Raw genomic sequence first — 12,957 nt, 5'->3', positions numbered from 1 at the left:
GCCTCAGCCACTGAAAGTGGAAGGCTGCTGTGTAGAGTCCAACACAAAACGTTGTGAACGACATGAAAGGAGAAGGCAAGTCGAACCAATTTGCACAACCTGGCCCTAGAGGTAGCTGAATGAGAAGATAAGCCAGTACTCTGTGTCAATACTGACTCATGGATGGTGGCAAATGCGCTGTGAGGGTGGCTGCATCATTAGAAATAGACCAGCTGGCAGCACAGAGGTAAACCCATCTGGACTGGTGGCTTCTGGCAAGACATTGCTGCCCAAGTAGAAAGCATTACTGTGAAGGTACTATCATACAGATGCTCACAAGCCCAAGGTCAGCACCACTGAAGAATACCAGAACAAGGAGTAGGAAGAGCAGGCTGTCAGAATTGAAGTGACTCAGGTAGACCTGGACTGGGAACTTGAGGATGAGTTATTCATAGCTCAGTGGGCCCATGAAACATAAGGACGTCTAGGGAGAGACCTAGAGCCTACAGATGGGCTTGTGATCAAGGGGCGGACCTAACTGTTGAAGCCATCACACAGGCTACTCATGAATGTGAAACAGTGATTTAGCTATTCAGTGAGATGGACCTAGACACAGATGTCCATGCCTAGAAAGAAAATGGGCAATGACACCTTTTTGCTTTTTCAAGGTGGCATGACACTCCCTGTCCAGCTTTTTCACTTACAAAGGGGACAGAAGCTGATTATCTAAAACTTACACTGGTTATAACATCAGTTGGTTCCCAGCATAGGCACTCCTGACAGAAGAGCCAGACAAGCCTCTGATATGTCTTGGTAGCTACTCATAGAAGTCTCTAGGTTCATCCAGATCTTGTCCATTCAAACTGTTTCAAATAAATTTCTGTAGGTAATGTGGAGGTAACTTCACAAGTGCCACAAAAACTGTAGATGAATAATGCAAATCAGTTTTGATTCACTGAGGATTATCTTCATTTGGTAACGGTAGAGTCCAAAGGCTTGATTTGTATTCTTTTCTGTGTAAATACCTGAAACTTTGACCTCAAGGAGTCACTTCTCAGCTATACCATTGTAACGTGATGTCATGGTTTAGCCTGGCCTAGCCGGGTGCCCACCAAAGCTGCTCTACCACTCCTCCTCCTCAACTGGACAGGGGAGAAAAAAAAATACAACGAAAGGCTCATGGGTTGAGATAAGGATGGGGAGAGATCAGTCACTAGTTACTGTCATGGGCAAAACAGACTCAGCTCGGGGAAATTAATTTATCACAGATCAATTCAGAGAAGGATAATGAGAAATAAAACCAAATCTTAAAAACACCTTCCCCTCATCCATCCCTTCTTCCTGGGCTCCACTTTACTCCCAATTTTTCTCTACCTTCTCTGCCTGAGCAGTGCAGGGGGCAGGGAAGGGGTCATTCTTGAAATATGACGACGAGTTCTTCCCCGTTCACAATTGGCATATCACATGTTAATTCTGAGATTTTTTATTATATCCTTATCCATCGTCATTTCTGTCTTCCTCATTGAATTCCAGTTATTTGTCCATCCTTCTCAAAAAAAGCCATCTCTAGCTTTGGTTATCCTCAGAGCTTCCGTGTTCCTTTTCCTTTGTGCTCTATTTCCTTTCTGTTTTTTAATTTAGTTGCTTTATTTCCCCCTAACCCTGCAAGATCTTTCGCATGGCAATCGGTTCAACACTGTGATCCCAGTTGTGTATCGTTAAGATCTGTTTTCTTATGTAATATTCTAGATCAGCCTGACTCCAGTATATTCTGTTTTGAATGCTGTTACTCAGTACTGTGGGTTCTTTTCTGAACTATGCAACCAGTTCTTTTAGTGACCTAGGTGATTTTGTCTTAACAGGCTATTTGGCATTTCACTTTATGTCTCCATTAAAAAAGTTATGTGTAAGTTGAAATGCTAGGGAGCCACCACAGAGATTTATGATGTTCTGTCAGGATAACCCTTCTCCACAGTGAAAACTGACTATTTATCTTTCTGTTTCTTTCCTATGTTTTCATGAAATATTTATCCATGTGAACCTTCCCACTTACCCCACTGGGAATTAGTTTAGGAACATTTTTTGGGACCATGTCAAAAACTTCTTGGAAATCTGAGGTTAGTTAGATCTTCCTCTTTCAAACACTCATAGAGTTGGCTTTAAACAGTAGGGAAAAAGTCATTAGTGCAATAATATCTGTATTTTGTGAGCCTGACTTTATACTTGGCTTTGGAACTCATTTGCCTTCTCAAAATGGAAGGGTCGTTGTCCTAACCTCCTGGGAACTTTAACCTCTGTGTGAGGAAACTGCCTAAAATTGGATAGTGAGTGCTGTCTTGTGCTGTCTTTGTTTCCTTGTTGCACCCAGATCCCCACAAACGTTTTGGAAATCAGCCACTCTTTACAATGACGAGATTTGTTTTGTGAGTAGTTTTACTCAGTGGGAAGTGAAATTAGGTTGACATTTTATTCTTTGGACAGTTATCATCTGAGTACCCATGTATGCTTTGCTGTTCCTCTTATTCTGAGCAAGACCCTTGGGCTCCTGTGAGCATCCGTGGTCCTTCTATGCTCAGCAATACCCAGAAGCTAACTGCACAGGACAGAGAGCTTGCGGGATGCTTGCAGTTACTCACACTTAACAGATTTCAAATGTCATGGTAAAATCAAGATAATCTTGTGGAAAAAAAAAGGGGGAGAAAAGAAGAAAGCCCACAAGATGTTGACCTTCCAACTGAAGCGACTTTTTCTCCTGGGCTGGAGAAAGTCAGTAAAACAACAGATGAAGCTTCTTGCAGCCCACCTTGTTTGGAATTGGTGCCCTCTCGCGGAAAAAGAAGCATCAACGTTCCTAGCAAATGTCTGGAAATAATCCTGAGCTCCATTTCCAAACTATCACTAACAAGAACCTACATTTATTTAAGTAAAAGTACTTCTTTCTTTTTACATGAACTGTAGAGAGCCTGTAAGCAGCTGTCTGAAACTTCCTAGCTATAGCCAAAATATTTCAGTGTAAATTCTTGTTTTGAGTAGAATACAGAAAAAAATGCTTTGGAAGTCAGCTGAAGATGTAGTGGAAAGTTGGGAGTTAGATAGTTTTTCCTTTCAAGTCATTATACATGTGGAGGCTGTAAAAAAAAAAAAACCTCTTTTAAAAAAAAAGGAGGGTGAGAAGAAAGGATTTAAAATGTATCTGAGTTAATATTCTGGAACTGCAGTCCTAAATATGACTTATGTAGTAAATGAAACTTTACTTTCCTAGTCAGTATTTAGATGCTGATACTTGAATCGATGTTCTTCAAACAAAGTTGAGCGGCATCCTTCAGTACGAGTGGCAATTTGCTGGTAAACATTCCCTCAGGATCCCTTTTGAAAACTTTGATAATGAATTGTAGCTAGGCGTAGACCATAATGCTTTAAGATTTTTAAACCAGTTATACTTTATCCCCTGCTTCTTTTTCCCTTCTAAGGTTTGCCTTATTCCTAAATCTGCCCACGGTACAAATCCAGCAAGTGCACAAATGGCGGGGATGAAGATTCAGCCAATTGAAGTGGATAAAAATGGAAGCATTGATATCTCCCATTTAAAAGCAATGGTGAGTATTTAATTATCTTTAATTTTCAAGGCAGGAACACTCCTTCTCCTATACTGGTAACAGTGTTGGCAGCTGAATCAGATTTTTCTTTGAGAGAAAATAGGGCAATAATAGTAAATACATGCTTGAAAAGGATACGCAATTCTTTCTTTATTTTTCTCACTCAGACAATAGCCATGCGACACTTGTGAGATTTCCTTTAATTTGCGGATCTTTGGTGCAGGAGTGGCTCAGAGAGTCTTTCTACTCGGTAGGCTCTTTTATAGCAGACCTTTTTGGTCTACATCTAGTATTTGAAATGAATGAAGTACGTTCATGAGTGTGAAGCATTTGAAATTGCACTTTAGCCTTCACTTAAAGGCAAAATTCAAGCCCACCTCTGCTGGGGAAGGTGTTGCTAGGCAACCTTTTTGAGTATATTGACTGCAGATGAACCTTTGGAATCCAAAAGATTAGCAGGACACATTTCCAAAAATACATATTTGGGCAGGCTTTTATGGTAGTCATAGAACAGTACTGCTGAAAGTAGGGGGATGGTCATTAGATGACATTACCTTGAAGGCCACGTTTCACTTGGCTTGTCTTAAAGGTCCCAGAAGTTACTATTACACATCCATCTTTTAATACCATGCCTTCTTCCCTGATTTAAAGTTTTGATTTATTGAGAAAACACTCTTTTTCCGTAGGTATTGCTGAAGGAAAGAGCCCAGTATCTTTTTCTGACTATAAATGACTTAGACTACCTGCTGATAGACTTGCTTTTCACCTGTAAAACACCTCATGACCTTAATTACATGTTTTTGTAAAAATCTTCTCGTAAGAAGCTTTAGAAGCCCCAATGAACGTTTTTTTCTCTATCTCTTCCTGCCACCAGGTGGACAAGCACAAAGAGAACTTGGCAGCCATCATGATCACTTACCCTTCCACCAATGGTGTTTTTGAAGAGGAGATTGGAGATGTGTGTGACCTGATTCACAAACATGGAGGACAGGTTTACTTAGACGGAGCAAATATGAATGCTCAGGTACAACATCTCCTGGGTAGATTTATTACAGCTGGGAGTGTATGTTTCCTTGGAATAAAAACACCACAGCAGTACTCCATTCAGACCATAAAACAGATTCCTCACAAGATGGCACAGTGGTTCGGGGAGGAGGCAAGGTTTCCAAGAACAGTAATATAAATTAGATGATGAAAATAATTCTCTTTTACCTGATTTTGCCCTGAAATGTGCTGTAAGATGTATGAGTTATTCGCTGAAATCAGCTTAGTCTGCCTAATCTTTGTCAAAGATGTTCTTTACAGACTTGAATAAGAATTCCTAAAGCAAAAAATTTGTTTGCATCAAGTCTTGTTTATGATGCATCACTTTAAAAACAGAAAAACGTGTAACATCTTTTTCAACCTATTTTTCTTGAATGAAGCAATAGGTCTTAAAATGGCACGTAAAGAGTATTTTGAGACAGAGTATTCCCTTCACAGGTGGGTCTGTGTCGTCCTGGAGATTATGGCTCTGATGTCTCTCACTTAAACCTTCACAAAACCTTTTGCATTCCCCATGGAGGAGGAGGACCTGGAATGGGACCGATTGGAGTGTGAGTATCTCTTTGTTAGCCTTTTCTATTTAAAAAAAAAAAAAAATACCCCTTAGTGAATCTTGGTTGGCAGCTCACTTACATACAGAGCCATGAATGGGAGAGGTGTTCTGTTGTTTGTAAACTTTTGTCCTTCTCCAGGATAGTCATGTGCTGACCTCATGATTGGTGAGGTTCATGTGTATTCCAAAACCCTGACTTTCATGTTGACCGTTTAGTGTGTATGGTAGACCGCGCTCAGCAGTCTGAGTAAATGCACAGATGATCTGTGGACTTTGAGGGCTGATACTGTACCTAGTCCAGAACGCAGAAGTGGTACATGAACGATGTGAATCTATCCTATAGGACAATCATATTCCTTTGAAAGAAAATAATCTTACTCTTTTAAAAATACTATTTTGATTTGGATAGCTGCATGAATATCTTGTGATAGGTTGAAAACTGAGTGCCATCCTCCATCGTCACCAGTTATGTTAATAAACTTTCTGTTGAAGAAGACATAGACCAGACTTTCTGGAGGACTGTGTTTGGAAGGAAGCTAAAGAGAAGTTACTGCTGAAACTGTCCAGAAATGGTAACACAGCAACACACATTTAAGTTCTAAAATCAGTATTTTTGTTTTAGGAAGAAACATTTGGCTCCCTACTTGCCTACCCACCCTGTCATCAAAATACAGCTGGATAAGGATGCATGCCCTTTGGGTACTGTCAGTGCTGCACCTTGGGGTTCCAGTGCCATATTGCCAATTTCCTGGGTGTACATCAAGGTGTGTAGACTTTTATAAGGAGTATCAGCTGACAGTCTGTTTCTGTTTCAGCTCATTTAAGAGGAATTCATCATAAGATGTTTGCACAGACCAAAATGCATATGACTATGACATGGTCATAGGTTACTTACGTCCTTTGAACCTCCTTGTTTTCCACTGGACAATGGAATAGCCTGTTGTCATCTGTTGCAGTAGGAAAAGATGGCAGGAAAACTGCTGTATCTATACAGCCTGCTTAATTCTTCTGCCTCTTGTCTGTAATAATAGTCTTGAGGCAAGTGGACACAAGCCAGAAAGCTGCAATCAGGCTTGCCCCTCCACTGTCTCTGACATCAAAGTTTTCATGGTTAAAAGCTGCTTGTAATTACTGTCCTTCCAATAATATTTTTGGTTGTATGTTGCAGTGTTTTTATATTCGACTTGTATGTAACAATTAACCTTCCAAAACCTGTTTAATAAGAACGTGAATTTTGGGGGATTTTACTGAATTTGAAAACTGAACTTGGTTTTGGCTTTGGATGTGCAACAACTTGATCATGTTCTATGTAATTTTTTAATGCCTTGCAATTTAGCGATAAGCCTGCAAATATTTGGCTACATATATGGAAGTATTCAGACAACAGAGATGAGCATAGATTCAAATTCGGTTTGAGAAGAGGGTGTGCTGGGACTCTGAGCATCATTTAAAGCTTTCAGTGAGAGAAAGAGTTGGAATGGTGAACATAAGGGCAGCGTCATTCAGAGTACCCTGTAGCCAGTCTGGTGCTCTAACGATGGAAACTTCTGCTCCCAGGGAAACTCTGGAGCTTTTCTGGAATTTGAAATGAGCAAATATGATCTGGTACAGCTTTCACGGTGGCTTTTCAGCTGTAGGTAGAAATCACTTGTGACTGTAAGCTGGTTCCTATTACAGAATACATAACTGTCGTAAATTTTTAAGGGAAGCTGTTTCTTCACAATGCAGAATGCCATCTGTTTATGCTGTCCCATCTAAAGGGGCTACGTTGAAGGCTGTTTTGGCTTTCTGTTTTGCCAACTTAACTTCTAAGTGCAGTGTTAAGAAATTCAACCACAGCTCAGGTCCAGCACTGTCCTTTTGCAGTGCCTTAACGAACAAGTAAGTGCATCCATGTTCATTTGGCTCTGGTCTTTGGTAATGCACCTGTGACATGACACCAGCACGCAGCGTTTGAGTTGCTGGGATAATCTGTACAGATAGCACACACAGCTTTTTGGGGAGCTTTCTGGACACTCTTTCCCTGGGGGTAAGGATGGTGACAGACAGCGTGTGCAGTTTTTACAAGTATGCTGATGACATTCTTGAGTTCTGCTCACTTTCTTCTATTCACTTTAAGCTTCTCAGTTTGAGGAAAGGTTTGAGTTGTTCACTTGCTGACTTTCAGCAAAACCTCTTATACAGTAAGCAGTCTCGTAAGCTGTGTATATACCAAAGTTGTTCTCAGGCAATACCCAGTGCTTTTCTAGGAGTGTAGTGCGGAAAAGTGTAGTAGCAGTGTGACTGCCTTAAAACTAGCCAGATGCATTAAGGTGCGGTTGTCTATCATGCTTGCGAGTACAAGAACACACTTAGCTTGCCTGGGAGTGGTTTCAGATCTGTTTCTTCATGTTATTCCTCTTTCAGACAATGGGAGCAAAGGGTCTGAAACATGCTTCTGAGATTGCTATATTAAACGCAAACTACATGGCAAAGAGGCTAGAGAAGCACTACAAAATCCTTTTCAGAGGAGCAAGAGGCAAGTATTAGACAATTGGTTTTCTTCTACAAAGCTGGCTTTTTTTTTGCTGGTTGGCTTGCAGTATGGTTCTTTATTAATGCTACACAACAGCTGCATCTCAGACTTCTCTTCATGTTGTTCAAAATAACCTGCCACACTGCTTCTGTGGAGGTATTGCAATGAAACAGAGATACTTGGAAGTAGAAGAAAAAAGTCTGTTTGTAATTAGACGAAATGATGACAAAAGATTGAGTAAACCTTGGCATTAGATTGCTCTCCTTGAAGTCTAGTAGCAGGCTGATGAACAGTAGAAGAAGTAACAAAGTTGAGACCTCCTCTCCCATAACCAATGGCACAACAATTTAAGAACTGAAAGTAATTTTTGGACCTGTACTTTCCCTTGCACACTTTCTCTGAAAAAAAAAAAACCAAAAAAACCCCACCAAATTTCTCTGATTTCTGCTCCTTATTCTGCTTTGTGAGATGGGGGAGAATCCCCTTGGAAATGCAAAATACTTTAGCTACATTCTAGTTCCCTGCTACTGCTCTCCAGTCTTGCAGCAGGACAGAAGTATAAATAAGAGGTGAAAGAATTATCTGTTATAGTACAGTAACTATCAGAGAATGCTATTTTGCTTGTTTAAGCTGAATGGCACGAAAGAACATTTGAGTACAACATGTATGCTCTTCAAAATATCTGTCTTAAATTTAATGGAGTACACCTTAGCTAAACCTGCAGGTTGCGTTTTAAGATAATATATTATTTCCTCACAGAAGTGAATGGAAGTTGCAAATTTTGAACGATTCAGCAATGAAATGGAACAAGGTTCTCCAGGATCATGGATATAAATTTAGATAACTTATGTCTTTAGCCTCTCTGTAACACCAGATTTGAGCTTTTCTCTGGCATAACATGAAGCTGATTATCTTGTACATGGCTAACTCAAGATAGCCTAAGACCCACGTGGTGTTGGGCCACTGACAAATCCAATTATTTCTCAGAGTACTTGTAAATTATAGGAGCTACTTTTACCACCCTTTCCTAGTTCTGATCTCGGAGATGAGGCCTCTTCTTAATGTGATGTGGGACTCAGAGGGCCAGTCTTCCAATACTGAGTTGCATCTCTCTTACTTGGTAATTTCTCAGGTTTGAGTTTTTTTCCAAGTAGATATTTTTTTAATTTGTCTTTCTGTCATGTTGGCCACAAAACCAATCAGAACAGACTGCTTGGTAGACTGCATTCTTCAACCTAGTGAGTAAGGATAGTGTATACTTCTTCATTTAAAGGTTATGTAGCCCATGAATTCATTTTGGATACCAGGCCTTTCAAAAAAACAGCAAACATTGAAGCTGTAGATCTTGCTAAGAGACTTCAGGATTACGGTAAGTCAAATGTCTTTTTAAAATAGCAGGCTAAGTGAGAATTTCCTGAATCTTTTCTGAAGGGAGCCAGAAACATTCTAGTCCTGTGCTTACAGTGACTCTGTCACGATCATTTCAGATCTCCTCATATTCATTAATGGCTTAGAAAGAGATCTGCATCAGTTGAATTGTAGCAGCTACTTACAAGTCCGCTGCTATCTCCCCAGTTTTGTAAACTGCCCCTTCAATTTGGCGATTACATGACTCTTAACCACTGGAGCAAGCGGGTTGGAGCCAAGAGTCTAGTAAGATTCCAACAAAAAAAAAAACGGGGGGGGGGGGGGCGGGGGAGAAATACGTTTGAGGTAGGGTAATAGGATTTACACGCTTCCATCCTGATACAGTTAGGCTGCTTTGTACAAACGCTCTGAAGAATCTGATTGTGGCTACTCTTTGGCTGCCAGACGAGACGACCCATTGAACTGCTTGATCCTATGCAACTGTGCTTCTAACAAATACGCATAAAAGCTGTTAAAACCCTAACCAGTAATACCTCTTCAGTGAAATAATCCAAAGCCCTGTTGTGATACAAAAAACCCCACCCTTCCTGCTCTTTTGTAAGTGGGCTGCTATGGCCTTAAATAGCATGCACCACTTCAAATACGCTTTTCAGTAGGTATGGAGGCGAGCTACTTACATGGGTAGGTTTAGTAAAGTTCCATCCTCTCAAGCTGCAAGAGAAGTATCACAAGGCTGTAATTAGCAGTAGTGCAGGAAGGGAATCACGAGAGACCACCTTTTCTTTTTACCTTGTTTACCAGTGCAGAAATCTATGCCTGTCTCACTTTGCCATTCAGCCTGTTGTAAGAAGGTAAAGGGTCAAAACACTTCTACTGAAGTGAGCACCAGAAACAGAAATAACCCAGGAAAGAAGCACTATACTTCAGGCTGAGAAGTAACAAAGGAAGACAAGGTTTTAAGAGCATTGCGTTAAATCAGTGTGTAACTCCATCGTAAATAACACAATGGCATTACCCGTCAGTGTTAAAAAGTAAGGTACTTGAGAACTCTGTCTTACCTCTGCAGTACACTGCCAGCGCTACCAATGAGTTCAGTCCTGTAAAGATTATAGAAAGGGATGAATCTGTGAAACAATTGCTAGCTAATGCATATGCTAACCAACTCAACTTACTGTCAGTGACTGATTTTTTTACTTTATCAGGTTTTCATGCTCCAACCATGTCCTGGCCAGTGGCAGGGACGCTTATGATTGAACCAACAGAGTCTGAAGACAAGGCAGAGTTGGACAGATTTTGTGATGCAATGATCAGTATTCGGCAGGAAATTGCTGAAATAGAGGAGGGCAGGATGGACCCCCAAATTAACCCACTAAAGGTAAGATGGCAGACAGAGTAAGTTACCAGCATCAGCTTAACCCTTGAGACTTCCTTAAGACTACGTCAGCCCGCTTCTTGGTCTTTCAGTACTCTCAAAAATAACTGTACAACAGTGAACATGTGACTAAGCAAACTGAAAAATGTCCAGATATTGACTTGCTTCCTGTTTTAAATTTGCCTTTTCCCCCCACCCAGCCAAATGGTAGTCTCAAGAGTCTCTAAACAGTAATTATTTGTATGTAGTAATGTGAAGTTGAAGAAAGGTTCACACTGATATCTTCAACTGAATTCTGTAATTTCATGTCCTGAACATGTCTTTTTGCTTGTAGATGTCACCACATACTCTGAACTGTGTCACTTCTTCCAAGTGGGATCGTCCTTATTCCAGAGAAGTGGCAGCATTCCCACTAGTGAGTAAATAATGGCATCCTAGTGATGTGGTAGCAGATGAATGTGCTTTCTGTTCTGTGGTTTTCTGGTCAGTTGGAGATGCAAGAATAAAAACTTCAGAGCCATTTTTACTGTTGCTCAATTTTTATGTGTGAGAGCTCTACAGTAGTTTCATGAGTTTTGTTTGTCAAGACAAGGAAGAAAGATCTTAAAAGTCTCTACACATGAAGTGCAAACTTGGATTTCTACATCTCAGCACTTCAGTGTTGGATATTCCTATTGGAAACAGCCCGTTCAGTTCCAAAATGCTGTACCAGGGGCTCCCAAAACAGAGTCCCACGTCCTGACGTTCGAAGTGCTGCTGCAAAGAACTTGGATGAGGGTTTGACAAGATGCACGGTCAGCATGAGGCAGGCCACACCAATGTGAGCCTGCTACAAATAAAAGGTCAAGTTGGAGCTGGATACATCAGTGCTTCAGAGCACTACATAAAATTTCTTCCACAAACTTTAAATACATGTGGAACTAACTTTTCTCACCTAAAATTGAACTGCATCTGTTTTATTGCTACATACTGTTTCAAAGAGGAAGAATTTAACTGCACCTGTGAAACTTGCCACCTTATTTTATGTTATATTACAACTATATCGAACAGCACAGGTCTTGGTAGTCTCCTCTGCTTTCCCTTGGTTCCTATCTCTAAGGTAGTTACTCAGAGGGTCATAGTTTTCTTTCATCCCATGACAACTGCTTCCTTGCAAGTATCTGTTAGACGACATGGTTACACTTTTTTTTCAAATCTGAATATTCTTTTGACTGCCAACTCTATTATACATGCTTGTTAACTTTCAGAGACTGCAAACAGATTTGAAGTATGACTTCACTTATAAAAAAATCTGCTTTTCCAGCATTTGTCATTCTTAAAACTCCTAGTATCTATTACAATTACGTAGATTTGCTTGGTGGAAAAATTAAAATACTGTTCTTTCTTCTGTACTTAGCCATTTGTGAAGCCTGAAAGCAAGTTTTGGCCCACAATTGCTCGCATTGATGACATATATGGAGATCAGCATCTGGTTTGCACCTGCCCACCAGTGGAAGCCTACGAATCTCCCTTTTCTGAACAGAAGAGAGCATCTTCGTAAGACTGCTTCCAGCTGCCTGGATTTCTGAGTCCACCAGGATGGCCTTTTCCTTACAGACCTGACAGGGGATCTATATACTGTGTATATTTTAGATAATCACCTTATTTGTTAATTGAATCACTGCTCAGTTAAAATGTAAATACAAATCAACATGTTAGGTGCAAGCAAAATGTGACTGTTCCACAGCAGTTGATGTTGAAGTTGCCTTGATTCAGCATTTTGTCTGTTTTTTCCTAACATTTTAACAATTAACACCGATTTGCAAAGTGGCATAGAAGATATGGTTAAAAAAATAGAAAATATGCAGATGCATAAGGCAATAGTAATGAATATTAACTGCAGGAGTAATTGTTTATATTTTGTAAAAAAAAAATGAAGTAGATATTGTTTAATTTACTTCACGTATTACCACTAGCATTTCTAGTGTTAATATTTCTTACTGGTTTTTTTACCTACAAATGTTAGTATGCTAATAAAATTGGTCAGAATTTTAGGTGTTGTGTTCTGGGTTTTAACTTTTCATCTCGATTTACCCAACTGCGTAGTATGACATTATGAAGCTTTAAATTCTGATTTGTGAGAATTGCCACAGCAGAAACAGCTTCTACACAAAGCAAAATAGTGGCAGAAATTAGTATTAAATCTCTGGGGTTTTTTAATGAGCTAGAATGATCAGTTTTACTGAGCAGCAGCAAGCTTAACTTTTATCTATATCACATAAATCTTTCCTTGCAGTTCCGACTACTGCTCTCCTCTTCTCCCAGAGAAGGCATTTTTCTACAGACTGTGAGCTACTTAGTAAAAGTTAGGTCTTCTTTAACAAAGTGTTCTCCTTCCACAGTTTCTCAAATCTCTGCTTTTGGGTACCGGCTTTGGTTTATACAGTGCACTCAACCTGCCTTGCTTTGTCACGTCAGCCTACAGCTTGTGTGAAAACTGACTCACAGCTTTATCTCTGGCCCTCCTCCGAGCACAGCGACAGCACCCTGA

At 40.1% G+C, this 12,957-nt stretch overlaps 1 protein-coding gene across 1 annotated transcript in view; it reads left to right on the top strand.

Moving 5' to 3' along the window:
• The window catches only part of GLDC (glycine decarboxylase), a 52,828-nt gene extending 40,368 nt beyond the window's left edge, over positions 1 to 12,460 (top strand). The window contains exons 17-25 of the mRNA XM_075410963.1: positions 3,450 to 3,575; positions 4,450 to 4,599; positions 5,058 to 5,170; positions 5,795 to 5,936; positions 7,579 to 7,690; positions 8,961 to 9,056; positions 10,258 to 10,430; positions 10,762 to 10,842; positions 11,824 to 12,460. Of these exons, the coding sequence (XP_075267078.1) occupies positions 3,450 to 3,575; positions 4,450 to 4,599; positions 5,058 to 5,170; positions 5,795 to 5,936; positions 7,579 to 7,690; positions 8,961 to 9,056; positions 10,258 to 10,430; positions 10,762 to 10,842; positions 11,824 to 11,967 (1,137 nt within the window). The 3' untranslated portion in view covers positions 11,968 to 12,460. The remainder of the gene's footprint in view (positions 1 to 3,449; positions 3,576 to 4,449; positions 4,600 to 5,057; positions 5,171 to 5,794; positions 5,937 to 7,578; positions 7,691 to 8,960; positions 9,057 to 10,257; positions 10,431 to 10,761; positions 10,843 to 11,823) is intronic.
• The last annotated feature ends 497 nt before the right edge of the window (positions 12,461 to 12,957 follow it).

The sequence above is a fragment of the Opisthocomus hoazin genome, chromosome Z (assembly GCF_030867145.1).
Source record: "Opisthocomus hoazin isolate bOpiHoa1 chromosome Z, bOpiHoa1.hap1, whole genome shotgun sequence".
NCBI classification, from domain to species: Eukaryota; Metazoa; Chordata; class Aves; order Opisthocomiformes; family Opisthocomidae; genus Opisthocomus; species Opisthocomus hoazin.
Note: the sequence above shows the minus strand (reverse complement) of the source record. Positions and strands in the feature narration are given on the sequence as shown.